The sequence below is a fragment of the Typopeltis vanoorti genome, chromosome 2 (assembly GCF_054136105.1).
Source record: "Typopeltis vanoorti isolate ZY-2024b chromosome 2, IOZ_Tvanoo_1.0, whole genome shotgun sequence".
NCBI lineage: Eukaryota > Metazoa > Arthropoda > Arachnida > Uropygi > Thelyphonidae > Typopeltis > Typopeltis vanoorti.
In genome coordinates this window covers 121,623,676-121,643,443 of record NC_143550.1, presented here as the reverse complement: position 1 = coordinate 121,643,443, position 19,768 = coordinate 121,623,676, and the positions used below count along the sequence as shown (strand labels likewise).

The following is a 19,768-nucleotide window of genomic DNA, read 5'->3' as shown; positions in this document are numbered from 1 at the left end:
GTTCTACCCCCTTCACTCATTCTATGAAAAATTTCTTCCACATTAACTTGGTAACAACCCTTTGCCAACTTAAATGTCTCGACCATATCCCTTCTCTTCCTCCTATTCACAAGGCTTTGCAAACTGCATTCCCCTCAGTCTGTCTTCATATCCCACATCCTGATCACCACGAAAACAGGGACCAAATCTGTGCATAATGATTCATACGAGCCCTGATCAAGGGCTCGTATGAATCATTGTATAGCCTTGTACAATGGAACCAGTACCTCTTTATTTCTACAAAGTTTAGGTTCTCTATATCATTGCCATAATCTGATGTGATGTGTTCATAACTTGTGCAGTATGATCCAAATTTTAGATCCTGGTCCATCATCACCACTCCAAGGTCTCTTATCTCCTCAACTTCCTCCAAAATTTCTCCACCAAGTGTGTATATACCTTGCATCCCATTGTTGCCTACTCATACAATCTATTCAAGTCCTACTATAAGGCCACAACAACGTCTGCTTATTCCTCCTGATCACTCTCCCCAATTTTGCATCATCTGCAAGACATTATGTATCACCAGCTAAACCCATCCTAATATCATTAATATAATATACAAATTAAATAACAGTGGTCCCTAAACTGACCCTTGAAGCATACCACTAGTGACTTTCCTCTTTTGAAATATCCTCCCCCTCCCTCCCCATACACAACTTACTGATAAAATGTGGAAAGGCAGCAGGAGTAGATGATATTCGACCAGAAATGCTGAAGTATGGGGTATAAAAGTCTTACAGTGGCTGCACTGCATAGTTCAGAAAACCTGGACAGAGGGACGAATTCCCGATGATTGGAGTAGAGCTATCATAGTACGAATATGTAAAAAGGGAAATAAAACTGAATGTGAGAATTACAGAGATATTTCCCTACTGAGTGTTCCTGGCAAGATCTATGCAAGTATACTTGAGAAACGATTGAGAAGAATTGTGGAATCAAAGCTGGGTGAAGAACAAGCTGGATTCAGGCCAAATAGAGGCTGTCAGGATCAGATCTTCACTTAACGACAAATAGTTGAGAAAGCATGGGAATATAACAAAGATCTGTATTTAAGTTTTATTGATTTGGAAAAGGCATATGACAAGGTGCCAAGAGAGAAGCTATTCAATACACTACAGTTATATGGTGTCAATGGGGCATTATATCAAGCAATACATAATCTTTATTTGAGTTGTAAGTCAGCAGTTAGAATTGAAGGAAGTACAGGAAGATGGTTTAATGTTAAATCTGGTGTGAGACATGGATGTACATTATCCCCTCTGTTATTCATTATCTATATGGATCACATTATGAAGGAAAGTGGTATTAAACATGATATCAAAATTGGAGATGTTAACGTCAGCTCTTTGCTTTATGCGGATGATGTTATACTTCTAAATAAATCCGCTACAAGTCTGCAAGATTCTCTGACTAAATTGAATAACTGTTGTAATAGATATGGTATGAAGGTCAGCAATAAAAAGACAAAGACAATGAAAATAGGCAGAATCATTGAAAATGTCAACTGTGCTGTGAATGGAGAACCTGTGGAACAAGTAAAACATTTCATCTACTTAGGCACGATTTTTAGTGAAGATGGTAAATTAAATATAGAAATAGACAACAGAATTAGCAAAGCTGGTATGGTGGGAAATCAATTGAATAAATTCATATGGAATAAGAGAGAAATTAGTCGGAACACTAAATTAGCTGTATACAAGATAGTGTTCAAACCAGTTTTAACTTATGGATCTGAGAGCTGGGTCAGAAGTAAAAACACTTGACCAAAGACTAGAGACCGCAGATATAAGAGTCCTGAGAAAGATGAGAGGCGTGAACAGATGGCATCAATGGCAATATTATATTAAAAACGAGGATATTAAGAAAGAATTTGACATTGTCAGCATCCAGGAATGCATAAGCAGAGCTAATCTCAGGTGGTATGGTCACTTAAACAGAATGGGCGAAGAAAGATTAGCAAAAACAAGTGTTCTCTGCCAGTTTGGCAGCAAAACGACCCAGAAGAAGACCAAGATATAGGTGGATTGATATGGTACAAAGTGCCTTAGATGATAGAAATATAAGATCTGATAATGTTGGAGTCTTGACAAGTAACAGACTGATTTGGAGGAAAATTGTAGATAGGAAGTTGATAATGATGTAATTTTTTTCATGTAGTACTATCATATCCTGTACACCCCTTGAGGGGTTCATGGCAGGAATTTGATGATGATGATGATGAAGAACATTATCATTAAGCCATGATTCAGAAATTCCCAGTAAGTGTAGATTAATTTCTCTAGTTAATAATTTAAACAACAGAACCTTATTCTGTAAATTTCTTGTGTTAGTATATAGAAAATTTGAAACCATCAAAAGTATACACTTTAACGTCAGCATTTCCCCTTCCATTTGAGGTGATTATTCCTCCTCTTATTACTTGGAATATTGTTTATCTCTACTTCTGGTCAGTTACCATAGCAGTATCTTAGAAACATGTAAGTTACTAAGGAGTTTTATAAGATAGACACAGAAGAAATTTTTTGACACATTCATGCCATGTTGCTCACAGATGTTGCTCATCTGGTGAGAGCTCACTTGACCATATAACATGCCCCTTCCGCATCCGGCAGCCACATTTACACGTTTATCAATATATTTGGCGAGTCAGCTTCAAGTTGATTTCATACTTTTATTTAAAACTAATATTTATATCTCAAAAGTACTAGTTTTATTTTATTTATTTATTTTTTTATATGAAGTTATATATATATATATATATATATATATATAAAATGTGTGATTTTAAAAATATTATGCATTAAATAAATGTCTTCTTTTCTACACCAAGTTAAGCATACACTGCTTGGAAAGAAGTCAACAGTAAAACATGTAACTCATTACATCGTGCCATGTAATGAGTTACATGTTTGTAGTCAATATCATATTGGTAAATGGTATTGCTTGAGATGAATTGATTGAACCCTAGATAAAGTATTGCTATTTAGTCTTGTTAGGAGCACTTGTGCTCTAAGCTAAGGAGAAAGAAATAATGTCAGCTTATGCTGAAATTGTTTCAGAAACCAAATATTTGAGTATTGCTGCAAGAAATATAAATGGGGAGTATTCCTATCAAACAAGTCAGAATAGAGTTCGCAAACTTCCAGCATAGGTGACAGCGTTGTGAAGTCAGCAATATGATGGAAGAACAAAATAATCAACATAAAAGATGTCAGCTATGGCCAAGGAAAGAGGAATAACTGTATACAAATGTCAAATTGAAAATGTGATAAAAAGCATTGCCAATAACAATGAATTATAAAAATACACTGCTTGGAAAGAAGTTAACAGATTCCCCCCCCCCCCCCCTGTGGGCAAGGGACATCATGCCATGGAATGAGTCACATGTTTGTAGCTGGTATAAATGGGAGGGATATGATGCTCCCAAGTCAGTGCAACTGTGTCCATGTGAATGGCTATGAGAAAAGGGAACTGACAGAGTTGAAAGAGGTATTGTGATAGAATGTTGCAGGCCTATCTGTTCAGCAAATTGTTGACAAATTGTGCCATCCCAAATCCATATTGAGATGAAAGTGCAGGCAGTCAACTGCAAGTGCTACTCGCAGTGGATGATAACTCACCACACTTACCGAACATGACCGTAGGATGCTATGAAGGATAATATGTAAAAACCACTATTCATTGGCTGGCTAACACATTGAATATGGATTTATTCTGTAAATAGATCTGGGCATCGACTGGAACATGAATCTGTACAAACACATTCAGAACAGAGACTTATGACATGGGATTCTATGGTAGGACCACAATATGCAAGCCCACATTACCCAAACCAATATGCCGTGTCATCTTTAGTGGTGCAAAGAGCATGTACAGTGGGATGTGGAATCTTGGAAAGTTGTTATAGAGTGATGAATCATGCTGCATCTTCTACCTAGCAGATGGAGAAGTGTGGGTGTGGCAAATGCCCTGGTGAATGTCTCTTACCAGAGTGTGTAACCCCAACTATGAAATTCGGAAGTGGTGGTATGGTATGGTCCTGGTTTTCCTGGTTTTGGTCTCAGATCTATGTTTGTGGAACACGGAGATCTGAGACAATGGTCAGTTCCATAGAAAGAGAAAATGGTTGGTTCCATAGAAATTCCACAAACATTGAACTTCAAGAGGTATCTGAACATTCTGGGCAATACAATGTGGCATTTCTATGGAATTGACCATTGCCTCTTTCAGCAAGACAGTGCACTGTGTCATAAGGCTGCTGCCGTAACTGTATGGTTTGTGGACATGAATGTCACCACACTTGACTGACAAAACTCTGATCTCAGCCTTATTGTACATCTGTGGAATGAACTGGAGTGCCAGGTGAGGTCAAGGGAAGTCTTCCCCCACAACAGTCCAGGACCTCATTACATGCCTACAGCAAGAAGAGTCCAAAATTCCCATTGATCGCTATTGTACACTTGTGGAAAGTATACTCCATAGGATTGCTGTGGTGACTGCAGTGAAAGGATGTCCTACATCTTATTAAGTTGGATACAATGGCTGTTTGTTCCTCAAACTATGGTGTCCATTTACTTCTTTCCAAGAAGTGTATATGAATATCTAGTGGTGTATTCATTTTACACTGTATAAAATATTTTATGAAAAGAATATATTTAGATTCTTTTCATGATAATAAATAAATATAATAATAAAATTTAAAAAACATTCTGATGTTTTGCTTTATAAGAGGAGTAAAATTTTTCTAGCTTTTTCACATCGACTTTGGACATATTCTTGGAAAATTTAAAGAAAAATTTGGCATACGACGAGAAAGAGTTCCTTTTGTTTTAACGCATGACTTTGTGCATGTCATAACACGAGGCCATAATCAAAAATCTCAAGAATTTAACAGGTAAGCTTTTGCAATCATTAGCTTTTTTTTTTTTTTAATATTATGTTGTACTAATATGATATAATTATAATTATGTTGTAATAATATGATATACACATATAGCAATAAAGTATGTTGCTGTTCTTTCATATTAATATGCCATGATTGTGTGTATGAATGTAAATTGAAAGCAGGATGTGTGAAGAGAGAGAAATAGAACTGCTGAGAAAGGAGATTGAAGGAATGAAGACTAAGTTGAAGAGGGTGAATGAAAATATGAGGAGGAAGGACAGGTTGACTAGCATGAGAAGAATGAGAGTAGATGTAAGAGAACAGCATCAAAGGGCAAGGGAGAGGAGGAGTGGTAATTGCATAAAGTCGAGGGAGAGAGAGAGAGAGTGTAGAAGCAAGGCATCAGAGAGAAAGACAAGAGAATGGGAGAGACAGTGGAAGAGAGGAAATTGCAGAATGTCGAGAGAGAGTGTGGAAGCAAGAATAAGAGTTGGTGATGTCAGTGAGAGAAGGATGGATGAATGAATGAATCTTTTCACAGCATCGTGTATGGAAATTCATTGATTTGGGGTGTAGAGTGCCAGAGGAGTGCTTGTCTGATGCAACAATAGAGAGTGTGGCTGAGGTGGTGAAGAGAAGTGAAAATGTGGAGGAATGATAATAATGGTTGGGACGAATGACCTGAAAGGTAGTGTGAAACTCGAGGTTGATGTTAAAGATAGTGCAGCAGAAATGTGTCCGAAGAAAGATAGTGAGTGTGTTACCTCAGTATGATAATAGCAGTAATAATCCTAATAATAATAATAATAATTGCTAGCCTAGTTGGCCGAGTGGTTAGCTTATCCGCTCTCCAGCCAAAAGGCTGCGTGTTCGAATCCTGCCGTGGGCTTTTGTTTGTGATTGTCTGTGAAAGTACTAGTGGTAGTCGGCAGTAGATGGCATTGGTGTTAGATGATAAAGGTTGGTGGAGTAGTGAGACAGGGAGATGTTGTAGAGTTAATGCCCTCCCTTGATGAGTCTTTGGACTCCCTGGAAGTGTGATGTAATAATAATCAATGAGATGATAGCAAGAATGTGTAGGAAAAAAGGTCTGGAATATGTGGATGTGTGGAGTACATTTGAGGACAGAAGAGAGCTGTGTGCAAGAGATCAGTTACATTTGAATGCAGAAGGATGCAAGCATTTGGAGAGACTATTGTTTTCTGGGCATGTGAATTGCCCAGAAAACAATGTGTCAGGGCAGATAATTAGAATTGCACCGGTGGAATGTAGTAGGGATGGCCTCGTGTGGAGATAGTGGCTTGAAAAATGTTACAGAGCCAAGTAAAGTATGAGGAGGGTAGGGGTAGTAATAATGTCTATAAGAATATTGGAAATGCAGTGGTTTTTCTGTATACAAATGCTAGGAGCATTAGAAATAAAGGCAATGAGTTTATGGCATTGATTGACTCAGCCTCTCCAAAAGTAGTTAGTATCAGTGAAACTTGATTGTTTAAAGAGGTTGTTCTAACAGGCATAGAAATCGAAGGGTATAGCATATTTTGACATGATGGGTAGAATAAATGAGATGGAATGTTACCCATGATAGAGAATAGGTATACACTCAGGGTGGAGAATCACAGTGGAGATAACACAATTGATTTCAAGAGTATATAGTGCGATATAAATATGTTTATGACAAGATGTTTAGTATAATGTTACTATAGACCAGGGAATATAACTGGTGATGAGTAAGAAATATTTAGGCAAATTAGTTTGACAAGTGATCGTTATGGGTGACTTCAACTATTGCGATATAAACTGGGCAAAGGAGACAGCATACAGCAATAAGAGAACTGATGTTTTGGATTTATTGAGGGGACAACTGTCTTAGGAAGCATATGGTGGAGGGAATGCAAGGATCGTGACAGATATCACATTTGCTCCGTATTTGTGAGAGTAACTATGTAGTCCTGACTTCAAGGATGAATAGGCATGTGGAGATATAAGAATAGAACAAATTTATGTGGAATTAAAAGGCAGGTGACTATTGTATTGAAACCAGCTTGCAGCAGTACAGTAGATAAGAATTTGAAGAAAGAGAGGTCAGTAGTACGTGGAAAATACTTTAAAAAAAAAAAAAAAACTGTTGACAGTAATGGCAGATTGTATACCTCAATAAAAGAAGAAGAAGATAAAGCAATTTGGAGTCAAATGGATGACAAGAGAAATAAAAGAGGAACTGTAGATGAAAAAGAGATTATGGAAGACATATATAAAGAGAGAGAGAGGTGGAGTACAATTTCATGAGAAATATAAAGCTCAAGCTAGGAAAGTGTTAGAATATGAGATGAGACTAGCACTGCAATCCAAGGAGAATCCCAGGGGTTTTTTCACTCTGTGGTGAGTAGGAAGAAAAATGATTGTTGGCGGATTACCTTGCTGGATGGAGATGGGAATCAGGTGGCCTAATTGAGTTATTTAATGATCACTTTATTAGATTGTTCAATTCTAGTATAGCAGGTTTTATTCCTAGAAGGATAATGAGTGGCAAAGAGATAGAAGTAAATGAAGAGGATATATTCTGATTCTGAATATTGAGAACGTTAAATATCAATAATGCTGGGGGTGGGGGACTAGATGGAATTTCACCACATGTTTTGAGGAAATGTACTGTGGGACTAACTGTTCCATTAACTTGGCTGTTTAATGAAAGTCTTGCAATGGGACAGGTTTCTGGAGAGTGGAAGGAGAGTAAGATAATGTCATTGCATAAGGATAGAGGTAGAATGGAGTTATTAAACTATAGGCCTGTTTATATTTCTTCTGTAGTTAAGATTTTGGAGAAATTGGTAAACTGTTTTTTTAAGAATCATTTCACTGGGTGCCATATGACAAGAGGAAGTTGCACCAGATGGATTTAGATATCAGGTCAGTTGACTGGATTGGTGATTGGCTGTCTGAATAGATATCAGAAACTGGAAGGGTAACAGTATCATAGAGTATGAAGGTTACAAGTGGAATTCCACAGGATTCAATACTGGAACTATTGCTTTTCAATCTTTGTCAGTTATACTGTCACAAGACTATAGCAAAATGTTCAGTTCTTTGCAGATGATGTGAAGCTTGGGAGGGTTATTAGTAACAGTGCTGATCTTTTGGTTCTTCATGAGGATTTTACTAAGCTGGAAAAGTAGGCAAATTAATGAGGATAGCAGTTTGATGCAACTAAATGTAAAGTTTTAAATTTGGGATCCACAGATGGGATACTCATACTCACTTAATGGGGTTATACTGGAAGAGGTGGAGGAAGCAAGGGATCTCACAGTGATTGTGAATCAAGATTTGAAGTTTCAAGGACATATTGCCAGCCTGATCGAACTTATTATAATAGTGAAGACCTGGTAAGGTCTTCACTATTATAATAAGTTCGATTCCCTTCGTGATGGGAGGAATCTTTATGTGGACTTTTTCAATTGAAGGTGAGTTAGCATCTCATATGGAGGTAGCAGGGTTTTTTCTCCTGGAAACTGTGGTTTTTCATCCCACATACAGACAAATCGGCCCTTCAGAACACACACAATTTACAGACAAAAAATACTTGTTGTGGTGGTGGTGGGCAGTAGATGGCGCTGATGTAGTTGATTGGTAGTAGAGGTTCGGTAGTGGTGGAGATGGAGAGTTGTACAGTAGGTGTCCTCCCATGATGAGTCTTCAGACTCCTTGGAGGTGTCACGAATAATAATAATAATGCTTTCAAGTGGCAGGCTTTATTTGTTCACTAAAGGCACATAGAGTTTAATTAGTGATAGTCTAAGTTAGGGTGCGGTGGTTTGCAAGGAATCTGAGTCCTTTCCCCCCCCCCCCCTCAAAAAAAATTATCTTTAATATATCCAGATCCAGAAATAATCCAGATGTGGGCATATCAAGGCCTTATAAAGAGGAACGATAATTTCCTTATCTCTACTTGTTAATGTGTTCTTTAATGGCCAAGTAATATTTGAGCTACCTTAGCAATATGTCCTGTAAACTTTAACTCTATGTCTACCACCACTCTTAAATCTCTAGCTTAATCTATTTCCTGGAGTAAAGTGTTATCATGTGATACATGGCTTGTAATTTATTTATCTCCCAAAATTCATAATTTTGCATTTCTCAATAATAAACAGACACCCATTAACTTTTGCCCATGATTACAGCTTATTTAAATCATCCTGCAAGCTCTCCACATCACCTTGATTAACTATTACTTTATGCAACTTCTCATCATCAACAGACAACTAAATATTTCCTTTTAGTACATAAATATTTCCTATTTAGGAAATAGGAAATTCAGTGCTGGGATCACAGCAACGATCCCAGCACTGAACTTTGTGGCATATCACTGGTCACCTCTTCTCAATTCTGCCCCTTCGTATACCACTTTTTGATATCTGTCCAGCAGCTATATCCACTTAACCAGTGACATATCCATCCCCATTTGTTCTAATTTGCTTAACAAAGTTCCATGTGGTATTCTGTCAAATGCCTTTGCAAAATCCATCAGAATTATCATGTAGCCATTTCGTTTATCCAACTCAGCTGTTACTCTATTATAAAAAGATAGTGAATTCTAAGGCATGACCAACCCTTCACAAAGCCATGATGACCCTCATACAGTATCATATTTTTATGTGCCCATTCCTGAATTCTCTTTTTTACTAATTTTTCTAGTACTTTTACCACCATACCTGAGATACTGATTGGTCTATAATTTGATACTGTAGTCTTAGAACCTCCCTTATGCAAACGAATTATTTGGCCTTCTTTCCACTCCCTTGGAAGTCTACCAGAGCTGAGACTTAAATTAAACAGCTTAGTCAAAAACATTGCCAGTTCCATTGCTCATTCTCACAAAATCCAAGCTGATATTCCACCTAATCCCACAATTGTATTTACGTTGAGATTCTGCAATATCCTAAGAACCTCCAATTCATCCATCTCTGTTCCACATTAGTGTATGTTACATAGGTTAAAGCAATAACCTCACTAGAATCATATATCCTTATAAAATGGTTGTGGTAATTCAACTATTTTATCTACTTCTGTCTCCTCATGACCATCATCACTCATTAAGGTTAATCTTCCATAGTCATTCTTCCTCTTACTTGCCACATAATGAAAGAACTCTTTGCGATTTCCTTTGGCCTGTTTGGCTAGATTCTTCTCATAATCCGATTTCTGCAGCTCATGCTTCATTAATGATATTACTCAACCATCTAACTCTTACCTGATTAACCCTTCTTACCATAGGTATACAATTTAATACTGCTTCCTCTAGATGGCCTTAACTATATCCCATGGTGCATATTTAAGCTTCTTCCTAAGCATGTCATAATCACCTGCTTTGTAGTCACCTTTGTTATGGATAACTCTTCTGATCCTGTAACCAGGGCCAATACTTTCCCACCTCTAGTCCCCTCCATCACATGTTGCCCTAAGTAATTATCTCTCAGCAGGTGTATAAATTCTATTTCCTTCCTGCCATGTGATCTTTCTTCCTTCCAGTCTGTATCTCCATAGTTGAAGTCCCCCATAATAATCACTCAACCTGTACTCATTGTACTAATTTGGCAATGCATGTCTTCCAGATCATCTGTGGAACTCCCTGGCCTATAGCAACAACCAACTGTATATTTTGTGTTACTGGCCTTAATCTCACACCAGATTGCTTCAAATGAACAGCCACCCTCCTGCCTGTCTCTTATTCTTTTTGGTTGCAATTCATCTGCTCTCATCATCAGTATTGTTAAAGTATGTTATGGTTATCCTTTCTTTTAGTGTTGCACAGTGATCAGCATTCATTTTAGAAAGTATGGACTTTACAACTGTGTTATAAATAATTCTTTTAATTTCCCGACGTTTCAACCTTCATATTGAGGTCGTCATCTGGAGTATATACAAGGACAAGCTGAGTTACATTTCACACAGTAAGCTAAAGAAATAATGATTTGATCACTGGTTATTCTACTGGTATGACCTCTAGTGAAAAAAAATAAAATATAGATAAAATTACAAATTAATTAATTTTTTAGAAACTACCTTAAAGCTAAATTCTATTTAAGATAACATGAGACAAACATTCTTTCTTATAGATAGTTTTCTTACAGTAACAATGATGTCCTATCTTTAACATTACAATTGTTATTTTAGATTTCAGATTCTGGATTATCTACAGTCCTGTTTATAGTTAACTCTTAGAGAGAAAGGGTCTTTGGGTAGAATATGTGCCTTCCATATGCTTGGGATTTTTAGACCATCATTATTGTTCAGATTGCGGTGGTTGATAAGAATCTCGCAGGCTTCCTTAAATTTGCATTCATACCTTGTTTTGGTGAGTTGTTTACATCACATCACATCACAGCACAGGAAGGCTGTCTCAACCCCCCTCCCCCAATCCCAACTTAACTGGTCCAACAATCTCCCAACAAATGGCTTCCTGGTAGAAGATCCCTGTGCTCTGCATCCTGGTTTTGCTCTTCCTAGGAAGATTTGGTCATCAATCAATAGGATCAGAACTAACCAGGGCAGTTGTGGCTACCTACTACATAAATGGAGGCTGTTAGACCACCCCTATTGTGATTGTTGTCCCATGGCTCAGATGATTACTTGTATTGTGAATGACTATCCAAGGTGCCAATTTCACGGTGGTGGCATACAGGACATCCATAAAGTGACATATGAGGCCTTAGATTGGCTTTCCTGTAGCTGTTCTGTATTCCTTTTGTCATAAGAATAAATAAAATAAAATATGCTTTCTTTAACTTCTTTTCTCCAATGTGGTGTTTTCTTATTTTTCTATCCCTGCAGACAACTTCACTACACACCTCCCTAGCTGAATCAGTCAGTGTTTTCTTCTGAGTATGTGTCACCAAGGCTCCAAGATTTGGTTCTTGTTTACAAACAAGTTTCATTTTTTCTTGAACATTTGTATAGTTGAGTCTAGAGTTAATTAACCTCAACTTTCTGTGAGACTATAAGCACAAATAAGTTTAATTGACCATTAAACTATGGACATATCGCTAGCATTCGACATGTGCCTGTGATCCCACAGACGGTTATCCTAAGGAAGAAGTGGAGGAATTTTTCAAGTCTTTAGAGCAGGCAGCTGACATGAGGGAAAAGTGATCCTTATTAGATCTAAACAGCAAAGTAGTAAATGAATTCCACCAGGCATACAGGAATATTTAGGGAAAATTTAGAGAAAAAAGAAAGGCTAATAACAGTGATACCTGCTGGATTTCTGCTCAGGATATGGACTAGTCATTACTAAAACCCTGTTCTAACATAAAGATGTGCACAAATTCAAATAGAGAGAAGACACAATAAATAAGAAAAGCCTCATTGACTATGTTATTGTTAATAGGGATATCTTCATGCTGGTTCAGAGGTTTTGAAATTGGAAGTGAATGTCACTTAGTTTTAAAGGTTTAAAAATGAATAACACATTGAAAACAACATCATTATTATTTTTCTCAATCTCTATGGAATCACAAGACTCATCATGAGAGGTCACCACCAATCAATACAAAGTTTATCATACCACTACTTAAACTCATCCTATCTTTGTACTTTCACCAACTTCTCAGGCAATGCATTTCATGCTCCTACCACCCCCAAGCAAAAAAAAAGTTACTTCTTACCCTTTTACTCACTACTTCCTTTTGTAACTTCCAGTGATGGCTCTTGCTTTGCTCCCCCCCACCTCCTTCTACCATATGTAAAATCTCATTGTTAATATTATTATTATTATTACATCACACCTCCAAGGAGTTCAAAGACTCATCGAGGGAGGGCATCTACTCTACAACTCTTCGTCTCACTACTCCACCAACCTTCATCATCTAACACCAATGCCAACTGCTGCCAACTACCACCACTAGTACTTTCACAGACAATCACAAACATCCATGCCCACAGCAGGATTCGAACCTGCAGCCTTTTGGCTGGAGAGCGATATGCTATCCACTCGGCCGGCGATATGCTAATAATTCTTCAACAGCTTAACATTCTTCAAATGTCTCAGTCACATCCATCCAGTGGCACACTCAGGATTTAATTTTGGGTGAGGGGGGGGGGCAAGTTGAGTAGACAATTTGAGAATACACAATACGCATGGCATACGACTTATGACTGAGCATCTGCAATGATACCCATGATCCCCTCTGGCCCGGCTGAGGCAAACAAAGTAGTGTTCAGTCCGCCCAAGCACTACTTTGTTTGCCTTGTGTTCACAGCGGCTGTGATTCCCCGAGAGCTATAGGATATTCCCACCTTATTTGACTATTAATTCATAAGTAGTATAGAAATAGAAGACATGACACAACATAAATAAAAAAATGAATTTTAACTAGGAAAGGATGTTTAGAAAATTTTCTAGTGTTTTTTTTTTTCCTTTTTTGGGGAGGAGTGCCAGGGGGCCCTTGTCCCCCCCCCCCATCCTCTGGGTGCACCACTGCATCCACCCTTTGTCGTCTATCTCCACTAAACTCTGCAGTCTAACTTCATAATTGATGTTGTCCTGTTATCATTTTTGTTATCCATCTCTGTACCCTCTCAAGGGTACTTCAACCGCTTCAAATCTAATGACCAGATCTGAGCTGATCAAAGCTTTATACAATGGGACCACGACACTTTTATATCTCATAGTCAGTGTCCTCCTCAGCATTGCAACAACTCTCTGAGATCTCTTAACAATCTTTGCAATATGTCCTTGGAAGTTCAAATCTCTATCCAATCACTCCAAGATCTGTTACTTCCTCCACTCCTTCCAGTATTACTCCACCAAATGAGTATGAAGCATTCCATCTATGGATCCCAAATTTTAAAACCTGACATTTAGCTGCATCAAACTGACATTACTTTGCCCACCTTTCCAGTTTATTGAAATCCTCTTGAAGAGCCAAAACATCAGCACTGTTACTAATAACCCTCCAAAGCTTCACATCATCCTGAACATCTCGCTATAGTCCTGTGACAGTATAATTGACATAAAGAATGGCATAACTTGGCTGTTTAATGAAAGTCTTGCAATGGGACAGGTTCCTGGAGAGTGAAGTTTTCAAACTATAGGCCCGCTTTATTTCTTCTGTAGTTAAGATTTTGAAGAAATTGGTAAGAATTCGATAAATTAAAGATTCCAAGAACTTATATTCTTGGTTTAATGCTTTATCCAAGTGTAAACAAATATTGTTTGCATGTGAACTAACTTCAACACTGGGAAACTTATATACATTGACTAATGACTTTACATAACTTGCCTTGGTTTTGCATTTGCATTATGGGAAGGGCCACTACCCAGACCAGCTTTCATCTTTATTGGGGTCTCATCAGTGGGAGTCAAACCCAGAAGTGATACCAAGGTTGAAGTAATGCAGATGTCATATTTCTATATACAAGTAAACAAAAGGTGTCACACCTTATTACTAAAATACCCTGGATTAGAGATAGATGTTGAAAGTTATTCCACTTGGTTATGCTATAAATTAACTCCCCTACTGGCCGAGGTGGATGAAATGGTGAGACCAAATTACACTTCTTATCCATGTTATTCAACAGGTGTTACAGAATCGTATCCAGATTTAGCTTGACATCTATAGACGTCATGGCCAGTTGGAGTGTTAAATATGCCAAGAAATTATATTCTTGCTTTAATCCTTTATCCAAGTGTAAACAACTGATGAGACCTCACTAAAGGTCAAAACCAGTCTGGGTAGTGGCATCTTCCCATGATGCATTGCATTATACATGTCTGTAAGGATATGTGCTTTGCATTATGGGATACTAAGGCAAGTGATGTGAAGTCATTAGCCTCTATATATGAGTTACCCAGTCATGAAGTTACTCCACACGAACTTTGCTTACACTTGGATAAAGGATTAAACCAAGAATATAATTTCTTGGCATTTTTAATTTATAGTATTGCCAAGTGGAAAAACTTTCAACTTGGTAAGTATTCATATACAGAATTGGACAGATGTTATGCATGTGTCCTTCATTCAAATGTAATCCGTCTCTTGCATACACTCTTTTTGTCCTCAAATGTACTCCACACATCCACATATTCCAGACTTCTTTTTCTACATATTCATGCTATCATTTCATTCGTCATCACTTCTCTTCTCCTCTACTTTGAACTTTCATACCAGGTAAACATGCTCACTGTCGTTCCTCGGACACATTTCTACTGCACTCTCTCTAATATTGACCTGAAATTTCATGCTACACGATTCATGTTACCTCTAAGGTTATTCATCCTGACCATTACTATCATCTGTACATTTTCATCCCTCTTCACTGCCTCTGCCATATGCTGTTGTTCCACTAGGCAAGCACTCCTCTGGCACTCTACTGCACACACTTCAAATTATTGAATCTCCATACATGAATACTCTGGAAAGATTCATTCATCCTTCTCTCACTGGCATCGCTGACTCTTATGACTTCCAATCTCTCTCTCTCTCTTTCCCACTTTACCTTTTCTCCCTCTCATCTCTCTATCTCTTGCATCTACTCTATCAACTTTCTGTAATTTCTTCTCTTCCACTGTCTCTCCTGTTCTCTTGTCTTACTCTCTCCGTTGCTCTCTGACACCTTTCTCTAACACCCACTCTTGCTGTTCTCATACTAGGCAACCTCTCCATCCTCCTAATATCATCATTCATCCCTCCTCAACTCAGTCTTTATTCCTTCCATCTCCTTTCTCAACAGTTCTATATCTCTCTCTCTCTCTCTCTGCTACTCTGTCCAAGGTTAAATCCATATGTATGTCTTTCACATTCTCTCCGCCCTCCAACACACTGCTGGAACCCACAAATCAAATTTTACCCATTTCCAAAGCACTACCTACATTTATGCACACATACACATTCCCATCTTGCATCTGCCACATTTTAAACAATTGTAAACAACATGCTGCATGTATAGCAAGTTACAAAATCATCAGTTATTGTCTCTGTATTGTATCCAAATGTATCGAATACAATACTGAGACAAAAAAATCCTAAACAAAATACCACACAATCTTACAAAAAAAAAAAAAAAAAAAGGTTAATTTCAAAGTAGAAACTCAAAAACCAGTTTGGGTTAACAGTAATATCCTTCCTTACGACTAATACTTTTCTTTTCCTGTTTTTTTTAACAGTTCACATCACCCATTACCTATAAATTAAAGATGCCAAGAAATCTTATTCTTGGTTTTTCATCCTTCATCCAACTTCCTTATCTCTACTTCCCATAATGCATAGCATTATGGGAAGGGCCACTACCCAGACCAATTTCAGCTTTTATTGAGGTCTCATCAGTGGGAGCTAGACTCAGAAGTGATACCAAGGCTGAAGTAATGCAGAAATCATACTACAATACTCTGGAGTAGAGATAGATGTTGAAAGTTTTTTCATGAAGTTACTTCATGTGCAAACTTTGTTTGCATGTGTATAAAGGATGAAACTAAGAATATAATTTCTTGGCATCTTTAATTTATAATATAACCAAGTGAAAAAACATTCAATACCCGTTACTTACTTCTTTGCATGCTAGCACCACCTCTCAAATGTTAAAAGTTTATTTTTCACTTGGTTAGACTATAATAAATTTAGTTTAATCCTTTATCCAAGTGTGTGCAAACAAAGTTTGTGCCTGAAAGTATCTTCAGGACTGGGGTAAAGTGTTACAACACCGGGCAACTCCTTGCAAAGGTGGAGCAAGCTACCAACACTCGTATCTCAGTATCTCCCATAATGCAAAACACATCTCCTTGCGGACATGTATAATGTTATGCATTAAGGGAAGAGCCACTACCCAGACTAGTTTCAACCTTTATTGAGGTCTCTTCAGTGGGAGCCAGGCCCAAGTGGAGATACCCAGGCAGAAGCATTAGCAAGGTCATCTCCTCCTATAGGAGCTGCCATCCACCTTTTTGCAAGGAGTTGCCCGGTGTTGTACCACTTTACCCCAGTCCTGAAGATACTTTCAGGTGCAAACTTTGTTTGCACACACTTGGATAAAGGATTAAACTAAATTTATTATAGTCTAACCAAGTGAAAAATAAACTTTCATCATCTTTCTCTAAATCCAGAGTAATTTAATAAAAAGGTGGCACACCGTTTGGCAGCTCCTATAGGAGGAAATGACCTTGCTAATGCTTCTGCCTGGGTATCTCCACTTGGGCCTGGCTCCCACTGAAGAGACCTCAATAAAGGTCGAAACTAGTCTGGGAAGTGGCCCTTCCCTTAAGCATAACATTATACATGTCCGCAATTAGATGTGTTTTGCATTATGGGAGATACTGAGATAGGAGTGTTGGTAGCTTGCTCCACCTTTGCAAGGAGTTGCCCATTGTTGTACCACTTTACCCCGGTCCTGAAGATACTTTCAGGTGCAAACTTTGTTTGCTCACACTTGGATAAAGGATTAAACTAAATTTATTACCACCTCTCAAAATAATATTTATGTGAGGAGTTTTAAAAATAATTAAAGTTGAGCAGGTTTTCCAGGTGAAGTTTTGATTCAAATACAGAAATGATATTCAAGGGAAAATAATGAAACACTTATAAATAAATAGAGATGAGTGAAAGTTGAAAAGGGAATAGTTGAAGAGTGAATAGCACAAACCATCCTACTCAAGCTTGATGGGAGAAGGAACTCTGTATACAGTCTTGCCATAAATAATGTTACAACTTCTGCACACGCCTGACTTGACTACAGAATTGTGCAAGCCTGGTTCTGTTAGTGGCACTGTGTGCAGCCAACATTTGAGTGTTTATCAGTAAAGAGAAAGTTGTCTAGCAGTACGGGTTAACATACTGCTAGACAATAGGGGGGATTATTAGAACTGTGTATCTGAAATAGCACTTCACATGGTTTGAATGCAGCCACCTGTTATTTTCAACATGCTAAAAACAGGTTGACCATGCTGTGTTAGGACACAACAGCTTGTGAGGGCTGTGAAGGCACAACTTCACCATAATCCTGTGAAAACACAGAAAGTGATGTCATGAGAGATGAACATTTCACAGAGAATAATGTCGTGTACTAATGATGACCTGAGGGTGAGAGCCTATTGTTGAAACACTTTCTAACACCACAACTTATGGGGAAGAGAGTGATAAAAATCAAGGCATTTCTCCAACAGTGTGTGACAACAGACACGGAGATATCATCTTCACAGATGAGATTTTCACCACAGTCGTTTAACCACCAAAAGGATTGGATGTTGGTTACACAGCATGTGCCATACCACCCAGGAATCAGAGAGGTCATCACTCCACATCAGTGATGGTGGGGGAGTGACGTGTCAGGAGGATATCCAAGTTGCATTTCTGCGAGAAAGTACCAAAACCTCCACCAAAGTGTATCAAGACACTATGCTAGAATCTGTGGTATACAGCCCTAAACAACTTGTTTCATAGTAGACAGTGGACCTTCCAACAAGACTCAGCCCCTGCACACAATTCAAGGACCACACAACGTTGGTTGGAGGTGAATGTGTCCAACCACATATCAGCATTTGATTAGCCAACTAGAAGTCTCGATCTGAACCCAGTAGACTTAAAATTGTTGTTGAAACTTGAGAGAATAGCCTACAAGAAACGACATCCCAGTATTGCCAGCCTGAAAGTGGATTTGGAGCAAGCAGTGGCAGCATTTTCGTTGGATGTTGTGTATGCCCATCGAGCAGCCTCACAGACTTCAGGCATGCATGAAGACAAAAGGGGGACATTTTGAAACATTGAGTACTGCTATGTGCATGTTATACATGTGTTTTGTATGTGCTGAAAGTTGTAAATGATTTACTGATAGATTAAAGGTTTATACACTATTCAAGTTGGAACAGTATTTATGGCTAGAATAGGTGTGTATATATATATATATATATAGTTATATATCAGTTTTGTTAGGCCTCAGTAGTGAAAGTCAGTAGATGGCTACTCTGTTCCTGAATTATATAAAATCACTAGCACTGAGTAGGCTAGTGTTGAGGTTGTTTTTTTCCCTTAAAAAATGAAAACTTGCTTCAGATACAATTTTGTGATGTTAGGTTCACTACACTACGAGAATTAGATAATGAAATAATCAGATAATTCATCGAGTTCGTACACATTGCCACCACAGATGGATTAATGTCTCCTGTCAGAAAAAATAACAATATTCATTCATATAATGGATTTAAAATGTACAAAAGTGAAAGTAACCATAACAAACACACACTACAAGAGAAATGTTATCAAAAATGATATAACTATAATTTTATTAGTTTTTTTTTTTTTCTTTCTAGGTTTCAGCAATACTGTGAGCAAGCATTTTCTATTTTACGAAGAAATGGATCACTCATTGTTTCCCTCTTTGCTATGATGCTCTCCACTGGTATTCCGGAACTAACTAGTGAAAAAGATTTGGACTATTTGAGGGAAACTCTTGTATTGGATGTCACAGATGCAGAAGCCTTAAGCCACTTTCGATCAAAATTTGATGAAGCCCTTAAAAACAGTTGGACAACAAGTATTAACTGGTTAGCACACAACTGGGCTAAAGATAATAGAATGACTGACTGACTACACAGTGAAAATTGGTCTAAGTACATTAGGAATTTATAAACCTAGTTACAAATTCAAATATTTTATGGTTAAATTGTATATATGTGTGTGTGTATCATGTATATAGTTCTGATATAGGTTTCTCATAATGTTTACAAATCATTTTATGAAATGATTTGTTTTGACCAAAGTTTTTTCCTTTCCTGACCTGCTTTAACTGACATTTGGTGCCACAATTATAAAATAGGTGTTTATTTTGATATTTAAGTTTTTTAGTTTTATGTTGATT

General features: G+C 37.7%; 1 protein-coding gene across 1 annotated transcript in view; it reads left to right on the top strand.

Annotated features, from left to right (window-relative positions):
• The window catches only part of Pi3K92E (phosphatidylinositol 3-kinase 92E), a 381,915-nt gene extending 362,418 nt beyond the window's left edge, over positions 1 to 19,497 (top strand). Inside the window, exons 20-21 of the mRNA XM_090402293.1 lie at positions 4,791 to 4,936; positions 19,221 to 19,497. Coding sequence (XP_090258419.1) covers positions 4,791 to 4,936; positions 19,221 to 19,497 — 423 coding nt within the window. The remainder of the gene's footprint in view (positions 1 to 4,790; positions 4,937 to 19,220) is intronic.
• Positions 19,498 to 19,768: the final 271 nt, after the last annotated feature.